At 46.2% G+C, this 27,657-nt stretch overlaps 1 protein-coding gene across 1 annotated transcript in view; it reads right to left on the bottom strand.

The window, feature by feature from the left end:
* The window catches only part of KIRREL3 (kirre like nephrin family adhesion molecule 3), a 370,228-nt gene that overhangs the window by 28,619 nt on the left and 313,952 nt on the right, over positions 1–27,657 (bottom strand). The window contains exons 15-16 of the mRNA XM_056860874.1: positions 20,641–20,748; positions 729–838 (exon numbers count right to left, since the gene is read on the bottom strand). Coding sequence (XP_056716852.1) covers positions 729–838; positions 20,641–20,748 — 218 coding nt within the window. The remainder of the gene's footprint in view (positions 1–728; positions 839–20,640; positions 20,749–27,657) is intronic.

The raw sequence follows: 27,657 nt of genomic DNA, 5'->3' as shown, positions 1-27,657 counted from the left end.
AGTATTGTCTACTCAGACCGGCAGCGGCTCTCCAGGGTCTCAGGCAGGGGTCTTTCACAGCACCTAGCTGCCTAGTCCCTTTAAGTGGAGATGCCGGGGATTGATCCTGGGACCTTCTGCATGCCAAGCAGATGCTCTACCATTGAGCCACAGCCCCTGCTGTGATAGTGATCAAGAGAGAGAGAGCCCAGCCCACAAGCTGGCTGCAACTTTAGGCCACTGCAAGGCTGCTCGATAGGATGGTTTGAAGGTAATGAAGTGAGCAGCCTTTCCCTGTGAAATGCTCTGTGTGAGCAAGCATATCCTATCCTATGTGCCTCCCTCTCACAACTGTACATCATGGAGGCCTTTTCTGCTGGCCTTACTTATTAGCGTCTAATTAGATTATTATAATAATAATACATTGTTCAGCCTGCTTTATGTCCACTTGCAGCCACGTCAATTTCCTTACGAAGGCAGGAATTCGTTCCTTTCATCAGAGCCGACGGGCTACCGTGGAGCTGCAATAATAATCCCTCTCCCGGCTCTTTGTCTTCATTAGCAAAGTTGTACTCTGGGAGTTTTTAACAGCAGCGCAAACTTAACAGCTCCGAGCAACGTGTGAGATTTTAGAAGAGCATGCTTTGCCTTCAGCGGGCTTTAGTGCGCTGAGCCGCGTGCGCCCATGCTCATTACAGTCAAAGGTTACGCGGAGTAACAGATTAAGGGAAGAGCGAATAAATCCTCACCATCAGCTGCTTGATCGTTGGGTGTTCCTCGGTTTCTCTGCCTGAGGCAGACTCCTTGTGAACAATCTCGACGCGGATATCATTCTTGGCCGAAACCACACCTTTCAGATCTAAGCAAAGGGGTGAGACCGAAAAAGCAGAAACATTACATATAAGTCAATGCAGTGGCAGTCGGCAGCCCAGAGTTCTCACCGAGCGACCCTGTCATGGCAAAATGGCAGGTTTTACAGAACAAACACAAAATGTACATAGCATTTAGAAACAGATACTTGTCTATCTTCAGGGAAACTCTTCCACATTGGCTCAACCAAGGCTGGGAACCCCAGTGTGTTGGAGAGGATTGTGGGTAATGTTCTACTGCATGCATTCAGTTCACTTCGCCAAGGCTGGTCTGGTCTGATTGGTTGCTCTGTTTCCTGCTTCAGCTATGAATTTGATCTAGAATACATGGGCAGCAAGGCCTAGGTGGACAAAGGGGCTATGAGAACTAGGGTGGTGCATTGGCTGGACTAAAACAAGGCAGATCTGGGTTCAAATCTTCACTCTGCTATTGACAGTGCATTCCTAAGGAGAATTACTCCAGTCTAAGCCCATTCATTTCAATGGGCTTAGATTGGAGTATCTCTCCTTAGGAATGCACTGTAAGACTACTGGGTCATCTTTGGCCAAGTACCTTCTCTTAACCTAAGCTTAGGGTTGTTGTGAAGATAAGGTGGGGATTGTGATTGTTACTGTGAGTTCCTTAGAGGAAGGGTGGGGATCTTGTTATGCACAATCCTAGTTCATGTTGAATATCCTTGATGCAGATCCGGTTTCCTACTTAGCCTGGTTTGCAGAGCCAGTTCAACAAGGGATACAATCATAAAGCACCACCTCTGGTAACCACTTCTTAGGATCATAGAGTTGGAAGGGGGTCATACAGGCCATGTAGTCCAAACCCCTGCTCAATGCAGGATCACCCTAAAGCATCCCTGACCAGTGTTTGTCCAGCCTCTATTGCCAGTGAGGGGGAGCTCACCACCTCCCTAGGCAGCAGATTCCACTGCTGAACAACTCTCATTGTAAAATCTTCCCCCCAATATAGTAAAGTGGGATATAATTTTTCTGTTTTTGCAAAATAAACCCCCTTGCATTGGTAGTCACAGCCCTCATTTGCATGAAATTCCCAGTTCTTCTATGCTGCAGGCAAGAGTAAGTGAGTAAAGACCTTTTGGCCAACTTCATTTGTCTGAATTTAAAATAATAGAATCATAGATTTGGAAGGGGCTATACAGGCCATCTAGTCCAACCCCCTGCTTAATACAGGATCAGCCTAGGGCACCCCTGACAAGTGCTTGTCCAGCCATTGCTTGAAGACTGCCAATGAGGGGGAGCTCACCATCTCCTCACTGTCTAATAACTCTTACTGTAAAAATGTTTTTCCTAATATTCAGCCAGTACCTGGCTGCCCGTAATTTATACCCATTATTGTGAGTACTATCCTCTGCTGCCAACAGGAACAGCTCCCTGCCATCCTCTAAGTGACAGCCCTTCATATACTTCAAGAGAGCAATCGTGTCCCCTTTCAACCTCCTCTTCTCCAGACTGAACATTCCTTGCTGCCAACATGTCTGTCCAACCTCCAGCCTCACCCAGGAGCTACAAGTGACATCACTCCTTCCCTTCTTTTTCCCCAAGCAACTTATAAAGACTGGAGGGGCTGTGGCTCAGTGGTAGAGCATCTGCTTGGCATGCAGAAGGTTCCAGGTTCAATCCCCAGTATCTCCAGTTGAAAGAACCAGGCAGCAGGTGATGTGAAAGGCCTCTGCCTGAGACCCTGAAGAGCCGCTGCCGGTCTGCATAGACAATACTGACTTTGATGAACCAGCTTCATGTGTTCATGTGTTGAGCGGCAAGCCATGCATGCTAAGTAGGACTTCCAAATCTCTCGCATCCCATCTCGCAAGAGTGTGGGAACCCTGCTGGGCACAAACACACACACAGCTAACTGCACAGTCTTTAAAGGCAACTGGGGAAGGAAGAAGGAAAGAACCCGAGCTGCTCCAGCTCCTCAGCGGGGAGCTGCCAAGATGGTAGAGGCCACCGCCCTTCAAAACCAGTCACCTGAGGTCACCTTCTCACCATGCCCCATGGAAGAGCCAGCCATGCTGGCTTGTCCTAAAGAGTCAAACTGGAAACACAAGACAAGCATGCTGTTGTACCCATATTCCTAACCTGCTCCCACCACTCCACAAAACTGTAATATTATCCAAACAATTAGCTGCACAAAAAAGAGGTGGCATTTTGAGCATAATATGGGCCAAACTAGGCATGAGGGTATTCTTGTGACTGCCATGAGGATGCCTCTGTAGGGTTGCCAGGTCCCTCTTTGCCACTGGAGGGAGGCATTTGGGGCGGAGCCTGAGGAAGGCGGGGTTTGGGGAGGGACTTCAATGCTATGGAGTCCAATTACCAAAGTGGCCGTTTTCTCCAGGTGAACTGATCTCTATCGGCTGGAGATCAGTTGTAACAGCAGGAGATCTCCAGCTAGTACCAGCTAGGCAACCCTATGCCTCTGCCATTTTAAAGTGATTTTAAAAATGATGCAAAACAGTCGCACTCCCCATTATTGTTTTGGCACTTGATAAGGCTCAGGGGAGGAGGGGAACAAGAGCCCCCCAGCCCACTATGAGGGTCTGATCAGTGTTGGGTCTTTGCGGCTTGTTAAAATCACTTTAAAGTGTTGGCAGCTTCCTCATAGCAGCCACAAGAATACCATTACGTTTAGTTTGGCCCTCCGAATATTGTTCAGTCAGCAACAGCTGAATTTGAAGACAGGGACAGTCTGCCTCCATGCAGCAGCTAAGAGAAATAAGGGCAGGGGGATTTAGCTACTAGCTTTTCAACCCCCACCCCCAAAAAGCCCAACACTCTTTGAAGAGGCCTTTTTTTTTTTGAAAAGACAAAAAACAAAGACACTAAGCAGGCCTGACAGGAGACCCGGGCCTGCTTCTCTCTCTGTGTGTCTCCGATTAAAGAGAAAAAGCAAAGTAAAATCAAAATAACCCAAAGCTTTGAAGAACCAGAGAGAGATGTAGCTTTGTAAGACTGTTATTCACAACCCGTCTCTGTATTTTCTAGGATCTCCTAAACCAAATGATTGAGTTTGATCATTCCAGAACATTTAAAGGTATGTTTATGTTACTTAAATTGGTTACATCATTCCCTCTTTCCAAGGGGGCTGTCATTTGATAAGGGGTGGGGTTGGTGATTTCCCCTGGGATTCTTTGGGCAGTTATAGAGCCAATATTATCTTTTACTGTGGATATGACCATTCCCCCCCCCCCTTTAATCTGGCTCCAGATTTGGTTTCCCTGGGCAATAAGGTTATTCCTGCCAGTTCGCTGGGATCCAGATGGCATGAATTTCACTGGCAGCGAGATCTGTGAGGTGAAAATGCCATCTGGGGCTAAAAATCTGACTGCCGGGAGATTTTTTTTGAAAGCAGACAAAAGCAGCACAGAAATTGAAACTGAGGAAAGCCAAACATGACTCCAAAAACGGCCAGCTCTGAAATGTCAGCTGGAGAGTCAGAGGGAGCTGTCCTGTGAAACAAACACCTCAGCCCAAATGGACTTGGGTACCATTAAGAGTGGAATTTGGGAACACAAATCTCTGTCATGGCATGGGAAGTTTTCCTGGGCAAATCTGATTGAAATGAGTGGGAACTATGAGGCTTGAGCAGGGAAAATTTCCCCATGGATTATGCCGCGTGGTAGTCAGTGGGAGGGAGGGCCATTTGGGGTTTTTTGGGGGCCCTTAGGCAATAAAAGGTTTGTGCCAGTTCTGAATGCAGTCAATCTGCTCACATAACATGGCTCGCACAGCTCCCTGGCTTCTGCAAACTGACATCCCATTAAACATCTGAGGAATTGGGCTTAATTTAGTCATCTTTGACTGTACCTGATTTCATGTTTGATTACAAAACATGGGAGGGAGGGGGGACCAAACCAAAACCAAACCCAAGAAGTAAAATCTTTGGCATCTCTCCTTTCAAATTTCTGTGGGATGTAACAGGGGGACCAGCTAGCCCAAATGACTAGGCGAAGGGGGGTTCCTTTGCAACCTAAGTGGGAGAAGCGCTAGAACAGGAACTGTTTGGAAACACCTATAAATAATGCATACTTTTCCAGCGACAGGCAATGAATCACCTCTCTGGCTGGCTTTTGAAAGATGCTATATTTTATGGGAGACACTAACTCAAGTGCTCGTGTGTCTGCTGTTCAGTCGATCATCCAAATAAGAGGACGCTTAGAGCTTCCAAAAAACAGAGAGATATCAAAGTGGTTGAGAAAAGGGCCACCTTTTGCTTGTGAAGTGGGATGCGGGGAGCCATTTCTGCTTCTTGCTGTTCTTTTTCCTGCCGTTGCTCCAACGATGCTCACGTTGGAGGATCCCCTGCACCTCGCTTTACCTGTGGGATGCCAGCCTCCAGGTGGGACCTGGGGATCCCCTGGAATTACAGCTCATCTCCAGCTCATATTGTTAATCTATAATTGATACTCTTACAGCGCATTCCTGAAAGGAATGCCCACGCTGGGCTTAGGAGGCAAACTTGCGTTGTTGCCTCCTAAAGAGGTTTCGGCACAGCCGAAACCTCTGCCCAGCGCCAAAAATCAGTGCAACCCTCATTACAAAAATTAAAAGGTGCATTCCCGAGCTGAAAGTGCTCGGGAGGCCGACTAATGTAGGCCCCACCCCGCGGCTGCCGCTGTCACATCCCAGGAACATCTCCTGGAGCGCCGGAACGCCTCCCGGCTCGCTGCCGTGGCCTGTGCCAGCAGCCAGAGGCCGGCGGGCGGCGGCAGGGGTCAGGGAGCGGCACCCAGCCCTTCATGCCGGCACTGGGGCCACTAACGTTGGCGTGCGCCTTCTGGGTGCCGGCGGTGTGGGCCCCTGTGCCGGCGGAGGCCGTAATCAGCCTCCTAAGGGCTTTGGGCCCAATTTTCAGGAATGGGCCCTTAATCTAATTTTAATTTCATTGCCTGAGCTGCTTCTGTATCGAAATAAATATTGATTATTTGAGTTCATCTCCAGACTGCAGAGGTCAGTCCCCCTGGAGAAAACGGATGCTTTGGAGGGTGGATTCTGTGGCGTTGTACACCAGTGAGGTCCCTGTCCTCCTCAGGCTCCATCCCCAAATCTCCAGGAGTTTCCCAACCTGGATCTGGAAATCCAACCCCCTCCTCCCCCGCTGGTGGCCAGTGGAGACCTGGCAACCCTACTTTAGCATGTTTGTACCAAGAGAGGCATAAATAAAGGAGCATCCTGAAGAAAAAGAAGTGCCAGAACAGTAGACGTCTTTCAGGCATCCTTCGCACATGTGAAATGGGATGCTGAACTACATGGAAAACTGGTCTGATCCAGCAGGGCTCTACTGATGTCATGCCAACTGCACTGCCTCTACTCTTCCATCCCCCCCCCATGCCGTTTGGACTTTATCTGTTGCATTTTTAGCTCCCTTTCTCCCAAGAAAAGACTCGAGGCAGGTTAGGTGTTGTTGAAAACAATCAACCTTATTACACAGTGATTAAAAAATACTCCTTCAACCTTTCATGGAGCCACCATGAATGGGAATGATGCCACTGTAGGAAAAACGCCTCTTTCCCTGCCTCCCAGAGGTTAATTCTTCAAAACTACACCAGGTAGTAGCAGAGATGTGCAGTGACCTCGGTTTGTTCCAGAAAGCTGTCCTATTTTTTTTTAAATTGCTCCCTCTTTGAGAACATTTCTCTTCTTTTCTTTCCCCAGTATGTCCTATTCAGGGGTAGCCCCCCTTTCATGGGTTTGAAGTGGGGCACACAATTAATGACCCTGACCTGGATGGTCCAGGCTAGCCTGAGCTCTTCTGATCTCAGTAGCTAAGCAGGATCAGCCCTGGTTAGTTCTTGGATAGCAGACCACCAAGGCATGGAGACCATGGTAACTAAGCAGAAGAAGGCAATGGCAAATGACCTCTGTTAGGGCACTTTCACACATGCCGAACAATGCACTTTCTATCCACTTTCAATGTACGGTACTTTAATGATCATTTGCAAGTGGATTTCACACAGTAAAATCCAACTTCAAAGTGCATTGAAAATTTATTGAAGAAGAAGAGGAGGAAGAAGAAGAGTTGGTTTTTATATGCCGACTTTCTCTACCACTTAAGGAAGAATCAAACCGGCTTACAATCGCCTCCCCTTCCCCTCCCCACAACAGACACCCTGTGAGGTAGATGAGGCTGAGAGAGCTCTAAGAGACCTGTGACTAGCACAAGGTCACCCAGCTGGCTTCATGCGTAGGAGTGGGGAAACCAACCCGGTTCACCAGAATAGTGTCCACTGCTCATGTGGACGAATGGAGAATCAAACCCAGTTCTTCAGATCAGAGTCCACTGCTCCAAACCAACACTCTTAACCACTACAGTATGCTGTTATATCGTTCAGCATGTGTAAAAGTGCTTTAGTCTCTTGCCTTGAAAACCCTACTGGGTCGCCATGAGTCGGTGACTTGAAGGCACTTCACACATACACACACACATGATTAATGTCTCTGATACTCCTGCTGTTTTCCCTTTGCTTCACAAATGTACTGAAGAAATTGGCTCAAGGGCAGGCAATTTGACACCCAAAGGCAAGCCTGTAATCAACACAGTGGAGAATGTTATCACCAGCAGTGCTTATTTCCCTTGGCAAGGGAACAAACCACCCAAAGAGGTGAGCTAATATGGACACCCTGCTTCACTGTCAGAAGGCGAGATGATTTTGAAGAATGGAGATAGGGAGCCATTTGGGAACAGTAAGAATTTTACTATTTGCATCATCTACTTTCTACAAGGCTCTGGAGACATTTCGTGATTGGGGACTGAAAACGTTACAAACTGCCCGTGAAGAAATTGCATATAGTACAAATTCCAGCACATATCCCACCAGCCAAGGTTTCTAGCACCTCCCAGAAATGAACCTTTATGACAAATGGTAGGATTCCACACACAGCTGGGCACTGACTTGGCCTAAAGCAGGTGAGTCACAGCTCACTTAGTATGGAGACTTACTTGGAAAGGAAAATCCAGGAGCTGAATTATTCCAATTTTGCAATATCCAACAACGTGCAGATCTGGACCATATCACAAGAAGGATAAAGGCAGCCTGGAAATGTTGACAACCAATATCAACTTGGTTCTTGCCCCTATTATTCCTATTTTTGTGTGGGTGGCAAACTGTTATCGCAAAAGTGACTCGGTAAATTTAGCTGCATGCTTCAAGTATACTAGTAATTCACAATATAAATTTGTGCAAGGTGGTACAGTCTCAAGAACACTTTGTCAAGGGGAAAACGACAGGGAAAAGTCACTTCGCAGTGATATTGCAACAATAAACGACTGTGTATCAGTTCTTTCCATTAAAGCTGGTCATGCATTTTTGCTTTGGTCCAGAGAGGGTGCAAACAGTGTAGATGGTTTGTCAAGGAAGAGGAAGAGGAAGGGGAAGAAATCTTGCGAGAGATGATAATGGGCACCCCCATGAAATGGCTGCCATGGGAGATGGTATGGGGGGGGGAGGAGAAGGAGGAAGAGGAGAAGAAGAAGAAGAGTTAGTTTCTATATGCCAATTTTCTCTACCACTTAAGGAAGAATCAAACCAGCTTACAATCACCTTCCCTCCCCCTCCCCACAACAGACACCCTCTGAGGCAGGTGAGGCTGAGAGAGCTCTAAGAAAGCTGTGACTAGCCCAAGGTCACCTAGTTGGCTTCATGTATCGCAGTGGGGAAACCAACCCGGTTCACTGGATTAGCATCCGCCGCTCATGTGGAGGAGTGGGGAATCAAACCTGGTTCTCCAGATTTGAGTTCACCGCTCCAAACCACCGCTCTACACCATGCTGGTAACAGAATGGCGAGAGTGACCTTTTTTTAAAAAAAAGCCCCTTCAGTTGTCACAAGGTAAGAAGAATTAAGGTTCCTAATACCTGGAGTGTGTTTGAATTAGCATTCCTGCCTCCAGGGCGAAGGCTTCTTAATTGATAACCTGGGGCCAACAGCCAAATCAATACTTAATTTAGAGGCTTTCCTCCGTCTCTTCATAATGTATTCTACCAGGGAACCCCCTGTGTGCTTATCCTCCAGACTCCTGCTCGTAATAGGCTTATGAACACATCAGGATGGAATTTTCCAAATCTCATGCTGCACGAACAGTGTTTCCCCTTTCTGCCCCATCCCCCTCCTTATGGTTTATTGCTTCTTCCTCTCTTCTGTCCAAGGCTAGGAATAATGTCCTCAGCGCCAAAGCCTTGGCATTGAATCACAATGAAAAGCCAATTACAGCCTCATAGAGTCCTCTCTTAGGGACGTTACTCCTTAAATAACTTGTGGCTTGTAATGTCATCTAGGAAACAACAACAGATGTGTGTGAAACCAGTTAAAATATGTCCCCTGGGGAATCTCTCTGCTTACTGTATACATAATTTGTTCGTGGTGCCTCGTGCCGCTCCTCATTAAAGCAGTAGCAGGAATCGCCTTCTGTGATCCCAGTTCTGCCGCCCGTGACCTGTTGTTAGCATAGTCAGGCTTTCCCTGATGCCTAGCCAGGAAATTAGACCTTGCAAGCAAACAGCTTTCAAGAGCATCTTTGCTTGGACACGGAGGAAAATATCGCTGGGTCACTTGGCATAGTCCCTGGGGAACCGGGCCAGGTTGTTACTCACAGTGCCTTTTAGAATCCCATAAAAGGTCTACGATTGGAATTGGTATCAGATAACGATGCTCCATTGCTTGTTTTGGGAAATCCACTACACATCCAGCACAGCAATTATGAGGAATGACATTAAAAATGTTTCCAAATGTATAACATAAACGTATAACATTTCTAAAAGAACCACAACATATGTAAAAAGAAGAAATCGAGAGGCAAACTCTCGAAGTATTCCTCGCCGCAACACATTACCAAAAAGTAGTTAAACTACAGATGAATGCTTTACATTATAATTGGCTAGGTACTTCATGCAGAAAACAGAAGATCTGGATTTTCATTAGCTACGAAATAGCTATTTCAGAAAGTGGCAAACTTTGCCCGTCTTAATTGAAACGTGTCTGATCCCTGTTGGCCTTCCCAAGTCTTGATAAGGTTTGTTAATTTCATTAATGACAGTATCTCTGAAGACATCACAAGCCATTCATCTATTGATGGGCCTTTTGAGGCTCTCTGTGACTTTGCTAACACTATTATAACTGTGGCCAGTACAGAACTGCTCTTGAAATGAAGCTTTACTACGTTTGCCTGCCCCATTACTCAAGACCTAATCCCGAGGGCTGGGCCAAATATTTGAAGCAAGCAGTCTGGGCATGAAAGGAGACTTTTTGTCAGTTCTGCTACTGTATTGACACCCCCCCCCCCAATCCAGCGTGGTATAGTGGTTAAGAGCGGTGGTTTGGAGCGGTGGATTCTGATCTGGAGAACCGGGTTTGATTCCCCACTCCTCCACATGAGCGGTGGACGCAAATCTGGTGAACTGGATTTGTTTCCCCACTCCTACACATGAAGCCAGCTGGGTGACCTTGGGCTAGTCACAGCTCTCTTAGAGCTCTGTCAGCCCCACCTACCTCACAAGGGTAGTGGGGAGGGGAAGGGAAGGTGATTGTAAGCCAGTTTGATTCTTCCTTAAGGAAAGTCGGCATATACAAACCAACACTTCTTCTTCCTTTGATGGAGTTCAACTGTCCCTTGCTCAATTAGTTAAAAGCCTTGGGGTCATACTGGTTCCAGCTTTATTACTGGAGACACAATTTAATGCAGCTGCAAAAAAAGACTTTCTACCAACTCAGCCTAGCCCATAAGATGGCCCCTTTCCTTGATATGTCTGACCTGGCCATCAGGATCTACACAACAGTAACAGTGAGACTAGACTACTGTAATGCCCTATACATTGGCTTCCCCTCAAAATCAACTTGGAAACTCCAACTGGTCCAGAATGCTGCTATCAACCGGAGCTAGATGGAGCATGCATATTATTCCCAATCTGCAGATGCTCTATTGGCTCCCCATCTGTTACCAGGCTCAGTTTAAGGTACTGGCTATCACATACAAAGCCCTTCACGGTCTTGGCTCCTCTTATTTGTGGGATTGCCTCTCTCCCTATGTTCTGCTATGAAAACTTCATTCAGGTCACCAGGGGCTTCTGCAGGTGCTTACCTGCAAATGGACAAAACCAACAACTGTCAGTACATGTGGTTTCTCCATTGTCGCTCCCGTCTTGTGGACCGTTTTGCCTGAGGTCAGGAAAGATACAGCTCTCCTTGCTTTCCACAAACTATGAAAAACTGAACTATTCCAGTGGGCTTTTCTGTGCAGGTGATAAGGTTGCCCTGTACCAAATGCTTTTACAGAGAGCCAGCGTGGTGTAGTGGCTAAGAGCGGTGGTTTGGAGCGGTGGACTCTGATCTGGAGAACCAGGTTTGATTCCCCATTCCTCCACATGAGTGGGGGAGGCTAATCTGGCAAACTGGATTAGTTTCCCCACCCCTACACATGAAGCCAGCTTGGTGACATTGGGCAAGTCACAGCTCCTTTATAGCTCTCTCAGACCCACCTACCTCACAGGGTGTCTGTTGTGGGAGGGGAAGGTGACTGTAAGCCGGTTTGATTCTCCCTTAAGTGGTAGAGAAAGTCGGCATATGAAAACCAACTCCTCTTCTTCTTCTTGGATAAATGATTAGGGAATTTGGTCTATACTGCTGTGTTTAGCTTATTGTATTATGTAATTTCTATACTGCTTAATGTGAATACTTATGCTATGCTTCTGTTTTTCCTGGTGGTTCCAGTCTTCTAAAATCCTAATGCATTGGTTATTGAATGTCCTATTTTGTCGATTGTACTGACTCACTATGTGTAATCTGCCTTGAGTCCTTATGAGAAAGGCAGATGGTGAATAATATAAATAAAATAAATAAAACAGTGATGCCATCATTTAAGAACATGAGAAAGGCCATGCTAGATGAGACCAAGGTCCATCAAGTCCAGCAGTCTGTTCACACAGCGGCCAACCAGGTGCCTCTAGGAAGCCCACAAACAAGACAACTGCAGCAGCATTCTCCTGCCTATGTTCCAAAGCACCCAATATAATAGGCATGCTCCTCTGATCCTGAGACCATTGAGACTTGCCTATTTTATATCAGTGAGGGCAAAAACAAAAAACAAAACAGCTACAGTCTACACTAACTTCACCGGCCCTCAGAGATGTCTTCAAGTAGCCAAATCTCCTAACTCCACTGTTTCCAGACAGTTCTCTACAATGCCTGACAGCGCAATCTTGAGCAAAGTTATACCCTTCTAAGCACACTGAATTCAATAGACTTAGAAAGGTGTGCACAATATGCTGGGAAATCTATGTACAAATTGAAATGAAGCCTGCACAAAGGCAGCCGCTTTCACTGAGGTTTGTGTAGGAGACTTCTCAGTGGGTTGTATGTTAAGTAGCGTGGGGATGTGGACGTTGTGCTATTAGATTCCCAGCTTTAGGCCCCTAAATGTCATGGGAAGACCTTACTGCTTTCTGATGTAACTTTGGTCCAGTGGCAATGCATACAAAAAAAGTCATCAGAACTCAATTGCCCTTGACTTTTATATTTCAACAAAATGCCCCCCCTCTCCTTGTACTAATTTTTCATGCTTTATTCCTCCACAGAGAAAAATGCAGTGGCATTGGAATTGGCCATATGGTTATGGTTTTGTTCAGCTCTGAAAGAGCTGCAAAGACCAAAGGCAGCTGTTCCCAAACTGTGTGCCATCGCATGATAGCAGAAATATGGGGACTGCTAGTGTGGCTGCAGGGAAAACATTAATCCAGGGTACTTCTGGGGCCAGGGTGTGCCTCTTGCCAATCTGCTTTCTCGAAAGGCAGGTAATTCTGCATTTTGTCTGCACTGGGAGATATCCTCTCACACTAGGGTTGCCAACCTCCAGGTACTAGCTGGAGATCTCCTGCTATTACAACTGATCTCCAGCTGACAGAGATCAGTTCACCTAGAGAAAATGGCTGTTTTGGCAATTGGACTCTATGGCACTGAAGTCCCTCTTCTCCCCAAACCCTGCCTTCCTCAGGCTCCACCCCAAAAACTTCCCGCTGGTGGTGAAGAGAGACCTGGCAACCCTATTTCACACCCATGCAGAACTGCTAGCCTTCAGAGGAGGTCATCCACCTTGTCCCTGCATGAGTGCCTGTTCTGGGTGCCCCTATCATTCAGAAAAGCCAGTGTGTCTCAGCAAATTTGAGCAACACAGACATTTCAGTGTATGCACCTTCATCCTGTGTATTCCTTTATGGGGGAAAATGCGCTGCTGTACCCGGCCATTACCGAAAACAGAGGTGCTTCAATGCAGAAGGCAACCAGATTAGTGTCCCCTCCCCCAATAGCTCAAGTAGCTTCTCTATCTGCCCGAAAGCCCCAACTCTTTCAAGCAGAACAAAGACCGCCCAGGGCTGTTCCCAGCACTTTGCTATCCGTAGCGCATCTTGTGTGTGCTGTTTGTGGAGTGGCAAATGCTTGTACAGCACTTCACTGGAGACGGAGAAGCATCTGCTGCCCAGGCGGGTGTCCCCGAGAAAGCCACTCATACAAGCAAGATGGACTCTTTCTGCCCCTCTTTTGGAGAAGGGAACAGAGACATTTCAGCAGGTTCCCAGGAGGAAGGCGTTCTGAGTGACAGATGGCCGTATGGCAGCAAATGCTCTAAGAGTAACTTTGGCGTTCTTGCTGTTTTCCTCATCTGAGCATTATATATTTTTTTAAAGAAATAAATGTACGGGCTCATCGTCTGCTAAGAGCAGGCTTGACTTAAAGCAAAAAGGGAGCCCTGATTCTGAAACTGGGGGGGAAATCCACATTTTTGAAATCAGAACTGACACTGTGGGCTAACGAAATGACGAAGCTACAGACGGTTTCTCGTCTCGCTGTGGAAAATGTCATGAGGAAAAACACTTCTGAGAATGTCTGATGTAGCGTAGAGCATAGGGTTGCCAACCTCCAGGTACTAGCTAGAGATCTCCTGCTATTACAACTGATCTCCAGCTGACAGAGATCAGTTCACCTGGAGAAAATGGCCGCTTTAGCAATGGGACTCTATGGCATTGAAGTCCCTTCCTTCCCCAAACCTTGCCCTCCTCAGGCTCCGCCTCAAAAACCTCCTACAGTTGGCGAAGAGGGACCCGACAACCCTAATAGTGCAGGCAACTGTGGGTGCATGTGGTAAGAGGGAAGGAAGGATGCGCAGGATTACAGGTCAGTGGGTGGGAAGAGAGACATAAGAGGGAAACCTGGTGATACACAGAAGAGAAGAAGAGTTGGTTTTTTTATGCCGACTTTCTCTACCACTTAAGGAAGAATCAAACCGGCTTACAATCATCTTCCCTTCCCCTCCCCACAACAGACACCCTGTGAGGTGGGTTGGGCGGAGAGAGCTGGGACTAGCCCAAGGTCACCCAGCTGGCTTCATGTGCAGGAGTTGGGAAACAAATCCAGTTCCCCAGATCAGAGTCTGCCACTCTTAACCACTACACCACACTGGCTCTCAGTTTGGAGGGGGCTCCTGGATGCTCTCTGCCCAGCCCACCCCCAAATCTGGCTGGCACGGCTTTGTAGTGTTTGCTACAAAGAGTGGTGTAGTGGTTAAGAGAAGTGGACTCTAATCTGGAGAACTGGGTTTGATTCCCCACTCCTCCACATGAAGCCAGCTAGTCACGGTTCTCTCTGAACTGTCTCAGCCCCATCTACCTCACAGGGTGTCTGTTGTGGGGAGGGGAAGGGAAGGCAATTGTAAGCCGGTTTGATTCTCCTTAAAAGGTAGAGAAAATCGGCATATAAAAACCAACTCTTCTTCTACTTGTGCAAAGAATAAGAGAAGAAGAGTTGGTTTTTATATGCCATGTGGAGGCAAATAAGCACACCCACAGGGCAACAGACCCACTACCACACACTAGATCCCCAGAGAGAGACAGAGAGCGAGCGAGACAGAGTGAGAGATCCTGCACCCTAAGGTGCTTCTGCTCACTCCAGCTGTGGCTGTCTTCTCCTCTACCCATTCTCTCCACAGCTCCAAGTCTTCTCTCCCAGCTCTCTCTCAAATGTCTGTCCCAAAATGTGTTCAAAAGGTCAGAATTCTTCCTTTACAGGTCTCCCAGACCCCTCCTATTCTTCTGCATACCAAATCCTCTATCTTTACATCAAATGGACTCAGATCCTCCATTGATTATGTGCAGGTTAGTGGGCATCACAGGAAAAGTTCCACTGTTCTGTGCAAATTGGTTCTCCCCTAGCCTGACAGACTGAAGGCTACAAGAAACACTTGATGTGCAGTCTTTGTTCTGCGCAGGAAGGCAGTTTTAGCTTAACCCCTAAGTATTCACAGAGTACAAATTAAAGTAATCCCAAGTCATTACATTATTTTACATGGGAGGGAACGAAGGCTCAGAAATGTGAAGGTTGCCAAATCTAGTGACTGTTGGTCTTCCTCTTGTGTCCTGACCAACTTGGGAAATTTACTACCTCCCACCAAAGGAGAGAACTGGAGGGAACATGACCTGCTAGCCAAAAATACCTTTTTGTACTGACAGGCCAGAGGGAATACTACCCTGGAATCATGTAAGAGCTTCCAGATCAGGTTTGCTTGCTGATCTGGGGAATGAAGAGTTTGGCTGCATGTAAGTCTGGTCTGACAGCTGTCCGTTGGCTAATATTAGAGGGTTGGCTTGGGAAAACCTGGATGCAGAGTCTTGCTCAGCCAGGGATGTTCATGCCTTGGCTAAGGAAGTATCAATAGCACAGAGTAAAACTGCCGGTTTGCAGTTTTATTAAAGTATTTGCTGCAGGTTTTTTTTTAATTGTTTTTATAATGATGGGTTGGATATGACATTATGATTTGTTTCAGATTGCTGTACTCCTAGGGTTATTGCTCTGCTTATCAGATGTCTTATTCTTTGGATTGAACTGATTTACATTTAATCAATGCAATCCAAATTAATTTACATTTAATCCGCCTTGCGTTTCTATGGCCTTTTATGGCAGTCACCCCCGACAACTGCTTCGGGGCTTGCTTTTAATTATGCATGCCTTTTCCACCCGTCAGAGGTCGCCTCGCTCTCCCGGTGTGTTTTGCCTGCATTTTCCAGATTCTGGCTAAAACAGCATCTGGAAAACGTCCCTGCATAAAAGGCCTATGAGAAAGGCGGACCACAAATAATGTGAATAAATAAGTAATAAATTAAATACAATCTTGGTATTTTTAGGATTTTTCTCCCCAGTTGTAACTTGCCTTGGAAATATACACTGAAATATGATCCAGAAATTTTGTGAATACACATATAATCTACAGCATCATTCCTTCTCCCCAGCAAACAGAAAATCCTCAGCATCTTCAACCAAGCTACAGGGATGTCCCATGACACAGTCAAACTGGCATAACATGATGAAAGTTCAAGTGTCTCTCTACACCATACTCACGATCTCAAATAGATTGTGGCTGGGTAACATTCGTGAAAGTATGTTAAATGGTGCTATAGTAATGAAGATTGCCTTCTTTGTTTGTTTTAAAAAGCAGAGGTATCAAATTCTAAAAGATCCCTTTAAACCAATGTAGAATCAAAGCACTTTGCTGGATCCCAGGGCGAGTACCAGTGGTGTATGGACATTACACCTTGTGACCTGGGTTCTAGTCCAATGACCTTAGGGAGTTCCGCCGCTTGTTATGGATTGACTCAATAAAGGAAGCCCTCAGTTTGCAAGATCTAAGCAAGGTTATCAAAGATAGGACATTTTGGAGGACATTGATTCATAGGGTCGCCATGAGTCGGAAGTGACTTGACGGCACATAACACACACACACACTTACTAGCATAGATCAGATCTATTTGTTCTTGGGCTGCCTTTCAGTACGAGGCGTGATTATGGCTCATAGTCTTGAACTTAACTTAACTTGCACATTTATTGGCAGCAATGTCCTGATTAGTGGAAATGGATGTATCCAGGGGAGTTTGGTTTCTTCTGACTCTCCCTTTTCTCTGATTCCAAGAAGTCTGTGGTGGTGTCAAAATTGAATCTGCTCTCCTGAGACAACTTTGTAGCATCTTTCTCTCATCTTGTACACGTGCCGCAACTATCACACGAATAATTGGGCTCTCTGGAGAGATCCTCCAATTGCAAGCGTCTCTGTTGTCTGCTCGGCTCACAGCATGAATTCCCCCAGCTGTGGAAGCTTCCTGTCAGTTCACACACAAAAGGTGGTGCCATTTTCTCCAGTCTTGCACCTCCCTTCAATTTTCTCTGCTTTGAAGCACAAAAATTCCCCGGAAACGTTTGGGCTTGGTACACCTCGGACCTTTTCAACGCAAGCTTTCTCCATACTGGTCTGTGTTATTCTCTCCCAAGGGAGATTAACTTGACCCATTCAATCAGCCCTTTTAGGAAGGCATTAAATAATTTCATTGTAGGATTCCAGGACTTTATAATGAGGCATAGATAGTCAGTCCTTCAGTTTCTGCTTTTAGGATTTTTTGTGTATGTTATGTTGAAAACTCTGGTTGAATTTTCATTGTATTTTAAAAATATCAGCTGATTTATGCACCTGACGTTAGTAAAGTGGAGTATAATTTTTCAGTTTTTGCAAAATAAATCCCCATACATTGGTAGTCACGGCCCTCATTTGCGTGAAATTCCTACTCCTCCTATGTTGCAGGCAGGAGTAAGTGAGAAAAGACCTCTTGGCCAACTTCATTTGTCTGAATGTAAAAGCATAGAATCATAGAGTTAAAGGGGCCATACAGGCCATCTAGTCCAACCCTCTGCTTAATTCAGAATTAGCCTAGAGCATCCCCAACAAGTGTTTGTCCAGCCGCTGCTTAAAGACTGCCAGTGAGGGGGAGCTCACCACTTCCCTAAGCATCTGATTCCACTGCTGAACTACTCATACTGTAAATTTTTCCCCTAATATCCAGCCAGTACCTTTCTGCCTATAATTTACACCCATTCTTGCGAGTCCTATCCTCTGCTGCCAACAGGAACAACTCCCTGCCCTCCTCTAAGTGTCAGCCCTTCAAATACTTAAAGAGAGCAATCATGTCCCCCCTCAACCTCCTCTTCTCCAGACTAAACATCCCCAACTCCCTCAGCCTTTCCTCGTAGGGCTTGGTCTCCAGGCCCCTGATCATCCTCGTTGCTGTCCTCTGCACTCCCTCAATTCTGTCCACATCCGTTTTGAAGTGAGGCCTCCAGAACTGCACACAATACTCCAGGTGCAGCCTACATACAGAAAATGTGCACTGGGAGTTGAGATGGGCAGGACATAGGGTCGCCAGGTCCCTCTTCGCCACCGGTGGGAGCTTTTTGGGGCAGAGCCTGAGGAGGGCGGGGTTTGGAGAGGGGAGGGACTTCAATACCATAGAGTCCAATTGCCAAAGCGGTGATTTTCTCCAGGTGAACTGATCTCTATCGGCTGGAGATTAGTTGTAATAGCAGGAGGTCTCCAGCTAGTACCTGGAGGTTAGCCCCCCTAGCCGGACAAGACACTACTGGAAGAAAGCAGCTGATAATCACCCCCTCCCGCCAATGCGTATTTCGACTTGGGTTTCAGAATCCGAGTCATTTACAAATAATATGTGAACAGAGCTGGGTAGACCCAAAGGTTTCAGTTTGTATTCTCCAGCATGGTTCCAGATTCCAAATGCCCAATTCTTTGAAACTCTGGCTTGCTGATCTATGCTTTGGCATTTCCGCTGCACGTCTGATCTACCATCATCACTCTAACGTTAGCCTGTGTGCCTTGCAAAGAACTCAGCGCCATCTGGTTCTATCAAATAAGGAGAAAGTAATGATCCCCACGTCCTCTCCTCTCCTGAATCAGAGGAGCGATACAATGCTCTTCACATCTATCTTTAAAAAAAAAAAAAAAGAGGAAGGGGGGGATGCACACACTGATTATGTCTGACCACTGACACTGTAACGACGACTTGGCCCATTTTCTATCGAGCGATCTTGAATGGCGCATCACCGCTGAATGATTCTGGGGAAATTGAATTGGCCTCTTCTCAGGTCTTAGCTGCGCACCCGTCCATCAAAAAATACTTACCAAAATGCAAGATTAATGACTGCCGGAGATTTAATTTGCTAATACCTGAAAGAGCTGCTAATGGGGTTTGGGAGAGTTATGAAGTGTGTGTGTGTGTGTGTGTGGGTGAGGCAGGGGACAGAAGCAGAGATGATTATTGCTCTTAAAATTAAACTACTGTACGGGTCCAGCCGTTCATTAACCAAATCCTGGAGGAACCAGGGCCTTTGATTTCTTTGCAAACAATCCAGAAAGAACCAACTGTTTTTTATTGGCAACGCCACACAGGATGTAACGAAGCGTTTGGCTTATTTGAACTGCACTATTCCTACAGTTACCGGCCCCATTGGGAAGAGATGATTCTCTCCTCACACTGCCTCAGAAGCTCAGAGCAATCATTCTTCCCTCCTTGATGGATTGATCCCTACTTTTTTTCAGCCAACAACCATTCTTTACCTTCGCTCTGTTTTTGTCCTAATGAGCCATCACTTATACCTTTTTACTGGCATGTCTGATGTTTATTTTAATGTTGGCTCCGATGCTGCTGCAAAGCCCTATGGCTTCCCAAGCCCAACCTTATATTCAAATATTTATTTCATTGAAATGTAGTCTTATTCATCCCTGCAGGCTCAGAATGGGGAGCAATGTTTAATAGAACAAAGTATCTTCTAATACAAGATAAAAGCAAGACATTGGTAAGTAGCAAATACAGGTTTCCTAAGTATTTTCCAGGTTGTGTGGAAAAGGTCTGATATCACCCTCAGACAAGGCTGGTCCTACCATCTGGGAATATGAGGTAGTGCATAGTTAATCTTTTTCACATGATAGCTTGTAGAAGGGCAGTTCTAACAGCAGTGGTTAGCATTCCCTGTATTCCCATCAAAACAGCAAGGTCATACTACTACAAGTCTCCATTTAAAATACGCAAATACTAGAAAAGTGTGGAAAAACAAGCATCACAGTCCAACGATGTAAATTTCAAGACATGATATTCACATTAGGAAGATGTAGTGCCACATTATTCCCTTCCCCCTTTGGGCAGCGCAGCTCTTTGCAGCCTGAGATTTCATCCAAAAATTTGTTCTTTCGACTTCTGGACAGAACAAGAAATTTACAAATTGAAATGGCAAGGTGTCGTACACTTGCTGCAGTTCAGTACCTACTGAAGTTTGCATGGGATTGCCCTGGTCTGTGCCCGCTTGGGAACATCTCAACTTAGCTGACTGGTGATTGGGCACACAAAGGGATGACTGAGGACACAGAGAACTTCAGGCTGTTTGATTAATAGTGACTTTGATGGATCAAGGGTCTGCTTCACTATAGGGCAGTTTCATGTGTTCCTGTGTTCACGCATGGGTTTTCCCAAGTCATAATCCAATGGGGAGGGGCTGTGGCTCAGTGGTAGATCATCTGCTTGGCATGCAGAAGGTCCCAGGTTCAATCCCCAGCATCTCCAGTTAAAGGGACTAGGCAAGTAGGTGATGTGAAAGATCTCTGCCTGGGACCCTGGAGAGCTGCTGCCGGTCAGAGTAGACAATACTGACTTTGATGGACCAAGGGCCTGATTCAGTATAAGGCAGCTTCATGTGTTCAAGTCATAAACATACAAAGTATTAGCAGGAAAGACTAAAGCCCTTTTGCTACACGTGCCACAGTTAGGATCCCAATAAGACACTGCATGCGCAGGAATGGAGGAGACACAACCTGTGTCCCCCATAATGTGTGAAGTGGAAGGTCTCCCATAAACCCTACCAGATGCGATCAGTGAGAGTCAACGGAATCAGACGGAAAGAAAACTTACTTCTCTGCGAACGAGCACAGCAGAAGGCCACGATGGTGGCCATCAGGACCAGGAAGGCCACACCGGCTCCAACAGCCACGCCGATGATGACTGCCATCGGCACTGACTCTGGAAAAAAAAAAGACGGCAAATGAAGTGGAGATGGGCTCTGGATACACTGAAATTCTCTACCCTGTTCCTTTGGTCCCTCCAGCCTGCATAGCCATGTTTGTCTATCAGTCATCAGGAGCGTCTACTTCCAGGTGTTAAGATTAGAACTCAGCCAATAAAACACACGGGCAACCTGGTGGGCGAGACATGGAAGACTCAAATGAATGAGGACTTGTCTTTCCAGAGAGGAGGCATATGGAGAAGTGTGACTCATATCACTGACCCCTGGATCTCTTGTGCTCAACAAAATAAATGTAAACGTGGCTGGCAGTGGTTGCGAAGGGTGGATTCTGATGGTGCATTTGTTCAGTTCAGTTCAGGTCGTTTGCTTCAGCTATTCAGATCCTTCACGATGGGTAGCCGCATTAGTCTGTCTGTAGCAGCAGAAAAGAGCAAGAGTCCAGTAGCAACTTAAAGACTAACAAAATTTCTGGCAGGGTGTGAGCTTTCGTGAGTTACAGCTCACTTCTTCAGTTCTTTGTATTGGACACAGCCGGGGATCTGACGGGAAGCAAAATCTGTGTGTAAATCAGCTGTGAAAGCATGTCATGGTCAGGCCAGGAAAAGGATGTGTCACTCTGGGAACCTCAACTGTTGCTTAATTAGCAAAAAACACACCAAAGCAAGTTTCTAGTCCCTGTGAAAATCTATAGAATAATGTTTGTAGAGTCCTTGAAACTAAATGGTTGGATTTAAATTCCTGAGGAGGGGGCAGAGTCGCAGTGGCCAGCTCTTCCCTTTTTTTCACAACTTCTAATCTCTATTCTCCTGAGGTTTCAAGCCTTCTGACCACAATCTTCGCCTCTTTCCATTCCCCTCTGATGCCTATTGTTTGCCCGGCACTGCTCATTGTTTGAAAACCTGGACACTGGAAGCAGAGTGAATTAAACAAAGGAAGCAAATGCATACTAAAAGACTAGAAGCATCTGCCTGGTATATATAATCCACGGCCACATTACTTAGACATGCAAGTGATGCCGTGTCGACATACCTGCTCCCCTCTGCAATTTCAATTTTCTTCTCAGAGGAACTGATGTTCACCAAGAGAAAGCTGTGGGGGCAAACAGGGCAGAACTGGAGTGGAGTGCCCTGGATAGGGGATGGTTTAGGTGTGAAGCAAGGCCAGGTGAAGATTCCAGGTGAGCAGCCTCCATCCCAATAGCAGCATGGGTCCAAAAAACAAGTTTCTAGTCCCTCTGAAAATCTATAGAACAATGCCTGTGGAGCCCTCGTAACTAAAGGGTCAGGCTTTAATTGTTGAGGAGGGGGCAGAGTCTCAGTGGCCAGCTCTTCCCTTTAGGGGAGGGGGCCATGGCTTAGTGGTAGAACATCTGCTCGGCAGGCAGAGGGTCCCAGGTTCAATCCATGGCATCTCCGGTTTAAAGGATGAGGCAGAAGGTGGTGTGAAAGACCTCTACCAGAGACCCTGGGGAGCCACTGCCAGTCTGAGTAGATAATACTGACCTTGATGGACCATTAGTCTGATTAGTATAAGGCAGCTTCACATATGTCCAGGGCTGACACCGGACTCTGGATATCTCCAGCTCCAGCTCCCCTTCTTACTTTTAAGGGCTTAACTTACTTTTAAGGTCATAGGTCCCCCCCACCCTTACTTCTGAAATTGTAAATAGCTACCCTCCCCCCTTGATTTGTATTTGTATGGGGAGCGTGAAATAGAAAAATCACCTTACTTAACCACAGCATGCAAATAGGGGAACAACTGAAATGCCAAAAATGGCATAGTGGAAAGGTTTAAACCACCCAGCACCGAGGTCCCAATCTGTTCACAGGTATCCTATCATGCCTAGTTGAGACATTCCTTACCTATAAAAATGGTATAACCTTGATTCATGGACCAAGGAGAGAACATACACAGCCATTTTGCTTTTCTTGTTCACCTTTACATTATAAGAGTGACGTCCGCTTTCTGCTATATATGACTCCCACCCCTCCAAATTTACCTCTGGTTCACATGCACTAAATGGGCAAACCTTTGGCCCAGTTCTCACAACCAGCATATTAGCTGATAAACTTGCCCTCTGAACTCTACCAGCATTCAATACTCTTCCACTAAGGAAAAATCCATGCATGTAGAAAACCAAAAACTGAGGAGAAACCAAAGTTAGAAACCAACACCCAACAACCTATATGCAGGGAGGTTCTGGGCTAAAGATTCCTAATTAATAATCTGGAAAAAACTGAATAGTTGGGTCGTAAGGAAAAGCAGCTGACTGTTAATGGATGGAGATTTTCTGCCAGATGTTCTCCTTTGGAGAAGACTCAAGCAGTAACCTTGTGTGACTCTTGGAGTAGAGAAAAATGTAGCTAGTAAGTGTGGTTATTTAGTTTCAGCACAACGGAATAGTTGGATGCTAAGTTACAATATTCATTTAATTTGTGTTTAGGGGTTTTTAAATAATAATAGTAATAAATGACTTTGGAGATGGTGGCACTGATTGCTCTTGCTGCTCTTTGCATCTTTAATGAATACACCTGTGTGCATGACATTTTGTTCTGGGGAGAGTTTGCATGAAGAACTGCAGCCAGCCAATAAGAAAGGGCAGAGTCCCAGAATCCATGAGTGGGATGAATGTACTCCTGATTTTTAACAAATTCTTGCCTGACATTAGCATTACTGTGATTGCCTGGTTTCTGTTTTTATAATTGATAACTCTTTAATGGTTTGCGACGGAGATAAATTTGCCCAAACTGAACTTTGGGAGTGTCAAAAGAATGTCTTCGAAAAGAGTTGCCTTTGAAGACACGAAGGAGAAATAATCTAGCTGGCCTCATACAGAAACAATCCTTTCCCACCTCATATGCGGTCCCCTGCTGAATCAGACCATTGGTCCATCTGGTCCAGCATCCTGTTTCACACAGTGGCTGGTCAGTGGAGGACCAACAAACAGGCCACACAAACCAAGGCCTTCCTGTGATGTGATTAACCCCCTGACCATCTATCCTGTTGTCTATGCCAGAAGCCTGTTAAGGCAGGCACCCCCAATCTTGTTGGGTCTCAAAGCACTTAAGGAATTTTCAGAATGTACAGTGAGCATAAAATGGCTGCCATGTGGGGTTGCCAGGTCCCTCTTCGCCACCGGTGGGAGGCTTTTGGGGCGGAGATGGAGAAAGGTGGGGTTTGGGGAGGGACTTCAATGTCATAGAGTACAATAGCCAAAGCAGCCATTTTCTCCAGGTGAACTAATCTCTATCGGCTGGAGATTAGTGATAATAGCAGGAGATCTCGAGCTAGTACCTGGAGGTTAGCAACCCTACTGCCATGGGAGGAAGGACGCATAACAAAATGTCTGCCACGGGGAGGGAAATTATAAAATGTCAAGAGGTTTCAAGCCCACCATCTTCCTACAATAGGGACACCTTTTTAAACGATTGGTGCTTCCTTCAGATCCAGATAGGGTTGCTAACCTCCAGGTGGTGGCTGGGGATCTCCTGCTTTACAACTGATCTCCAGGTGACAGCAATCGGTTCTGGAGAAAACGGTTGCTTTGACAATCGGCCTCTGGCATTGAAGTCCCTCCCTGCTCTAAACCCCACCCTCCTCAGGCTCCACCCCCAAAATCTCCAAGTATTTCCCAACCCAGAGCTGGCAACCCTAAATCCAAAGGTGATGTCTCCTGGAATCTTCCACTCCAGTGAGGTGGATGAAAGACAGGATTGACTCTTAGCTGTGGGAACAAAGTGGTTTGTGGAAGAAGCAAGAGGACACCAGGAAATGCATCAATGAGGTATCACTTCCGTAAGGTAAGTGCTTGGAGATGCAATAAAAAAACAGCATACACCCTAAATAAGAGTCTCTGTCTGTTAGGAGAGACACCCTAGCTGAATATGAAATGGATATGACACTAGGGAAGAGGGAACATGTGTAGGGGGTGAAGCGACGTTTCGTCTCCTGACTTTGTCCTTGCCTGTGAAATAGCAAAAGTAGTGAGCAAGGAGTTCCTGATCATTCATCGGACCAGGAAACATGACAAATGATTACACAGAGCCTGCACACAAATAGGGTCTGCACAACTTATGGCGAATGTGCTCAGGTAGAGCCAAGAGGAGCTGTTCCTTTCTTCATCCTGACCCTAGAATAACTGAGAAAAATCCCAAGGTTAGAGGGAGATTTTTCCCTCCTAGGTAGTAGCTCTGTTCCTAGCTGTTTGTTATTTCCGTCAACTATTTTCTGCTTTCATTAACTGTAATGCTGCAAACGAACATTCCTGCTGGTGTAGGAAGGGTTCGGATCAGCCTTACTTAAAAGGGCAGATTCATATATTAGAAACTCCTTGTGGTCACCACCAGGACTTTTGATCAGACACGCGACTGGAGTTCTCCACTGGTAACTTAATTCCCAGGTCTCTATGAGCCGGATTTGGAATGGGACCATGGCTGAAATCTCTGTGCATCAGCCAAAGCACGGGCCAAAGAAGCTTGCTTTCTCTCACAGCCAATCACAAAGCAGCATGTAAAGAGGCAGGGATTCAAATGCTTCCTGCTTCCTAGGAGCTCTTTCTGAGCAAAAGAAAGGCTTTTTTAAAACCGAGGGTTGGATTTCTCCCCCCTCCTTTCAGATTGGTCCATTTTTTTGTTTTTTTGTTCTAAAAAAGGCTTTTTTAATGTGACAATTGGGTTTTGGGGGGAGGCATTTCCTCTCACAGTGAACTATGCAAAGTAAGCCAATTACATAGCAGCATTTAAAGGGGCGGGGACTTGATTTGATCTTGGAGACTGCTGGTGCCGAGATACCCAACTGGAAAGTGTGGGTCCAGTGGGCATCGAACTGCAGGTAAAACTCCCCATGCATAAACGACCTTTGCAGGTGTGGCAAACAACAACAACAACCCAGCACCAACGGCAAGGCTTCATGGGTTTGTTGTGTTGCTTTGACCTTAAAAGAACCTGGAGCGTGGAAAGAGATGTTGAGCTCATCCAAGATAGATTTTCCTTGACGTGAAAGTGGAGAGGGTCAGCGACCCCCCAGGCAAAGGACGGCTCTGTCCCAGTCCTTGGGTAATTTTTTATCCTGCTGTGTTGGTCACCAGAAAGTGAAGCAAGGGACGGTCTCTGTCTCCTCTTGCACAGCTCCCCACCACAATTACTGGTTTTCTAGATTAGTTCCATATGTGATATTATCTTTATTGCTCATGGGGATAGACAGAAGAGTCCCAGCAAGCATTTTTGGAGCGCAGCTGGTGTTTGAAGGGCTGGCAGACAGAGAAAAAAATCCCCAATCTTTGACTTGTAAACGGAGCCAATTTAATGTGAAACTCTTCAGAAAGAATGGATTATATCCCAAACACTACAACACATTGTTGTACTCATTCCTTTCTCTGTGGTCTCCTTGTTCGACTGCAAAGATGACTTTTCTAGGTGGTGGGCCTATTACAGCTCCCCCTCCCCACTGGCAAGGAAGGAACTGTGATGGAAGATTTCATTATCTGGGTCTCAGCGAGACGCTCTATGGAGCTCGAGGTTCCACGATGCTGTCAGGCTAATTTCTGGGTTGACGACTCGAAATTGAGTTTGAAAACTGCTTTCCCTTGCAATCAAAGCTCACTCTTTCTTTGAGCCCCTCGCCCAAAGCATGATTAGTTGCTAAAGCCGTATGACGGCAGCCTTTCCTATTAAAATACCCCATGCTGCTTACTTCTCAATGGGGGGTAGAGACACGGAGTTTATGGCTCCTGTCCCTTGCTTGTCCCTTCCTGCCCACGCTGCAGGTGTGGGTGATGGTAAGACGGAGGTTGTATAATCTACATAGCACCATTCGTGCTCCTGGTGTCAGGCGAAGAAGGATCCTGCTTTTGTCAATTTCCGGAACGTCTGTGTTTGGCGCTCACGCTAAACTGACAGTAAGGTGTAGATGGCGATTTTACTCCGCTGCTGTTCAACTTTAAAGTGTGAGTTCTGGTCTCTGCTTTTTGTACGTGTGCATGCATTCATAATTGATGTGGATCATGGCCCAGGCTAGCCTGATTCATCAGGTGTTGGAAGATAAGCACTGGTTAGTACTTGGATGGGAGACCACCAAGGAAGTCCAGGGTTGCTTAGCAGAGATAGGCTATGACAAACCACCTATGAATGTCTCTTGCCTTGAAAACCCTACAAGATTGCCATAAGTTGGCTGCCATTTGACAACCAAAAATAAATAAATAAATAAATGCATTGAAAGATGACATTCTTCGGACACCTGTTTTACATGGGACTGTGGCTCAGCCCATTTGAATGACTGCCCAAGGATAGGAGTCTGGAGTTGCTTTAGACAATCAATCCATCCAGTCCAATATTATGACTGCAGCAGTTCTCCAGAGTCTCGGGCAAAGTTCCTAGCTATGCTACATGAGTCTTTGATCTAAAGGGGGTTGGAACTGGGTCTTATATATGTCCAGCTGGCCTCCCATCACTGAACCTGATAAAAGGTTCAGTGATGGGAGGCCAGCAGGTATCACTGAACCTGATAAAAGGTTCAGTACCACCTTTCCCTGGACTGATTGTTCTACAACGATGGTAACGATTTTCTCTGATGAATGCTCCCAACCCCATATGAGCGCTGTGGGGAAACCCCCCACATTTCCTTCATAATGTGAGAGCCACTCTGAAGCATGGGTTACAGTACTGGACAAAGACTGCGGGAGTCCTGGCTTCAAATCCTTCTTTAGCTATTAAGATCACTGGGTGACCATGGGCTGCTCTTAGCCTAATCTACCTCACAGGGTTGTTGTGAGGAGCAAATTGAATTCCGCCTACTAGGACTGCACATTGATAAACCTGAACCGAAATAAGCAGGAAAAAAGCCATTTTGGTAAATTTTGGGTTTGGGTTTACCAAATTCCAAAACCTGGGGGGAAAGCCAAAGCCGAA

The sequence above is a fragment of the Euleptes europaea genome, chromosome 14, assembly GCF_029931775.1.
Source record: "Euleptes europaea isolate rEulEur1 chromosome 14, rEulEur1.hap1, whole genome shotgun sequence".
In the NCBI taxonomy this organism is placed as follows: domain Eukaryota; kingdom Metazoa; phylum Chordata; class Lepidosauria; order Squamata; family Sphaerodactylidae; genus Euleptes; species Euleptes europaea.
The sequence above is the reverse complement of the archived record's forward strand: the minus strand, read 5'-3'. Positions and strand labels throughout refer to the sequence as shown.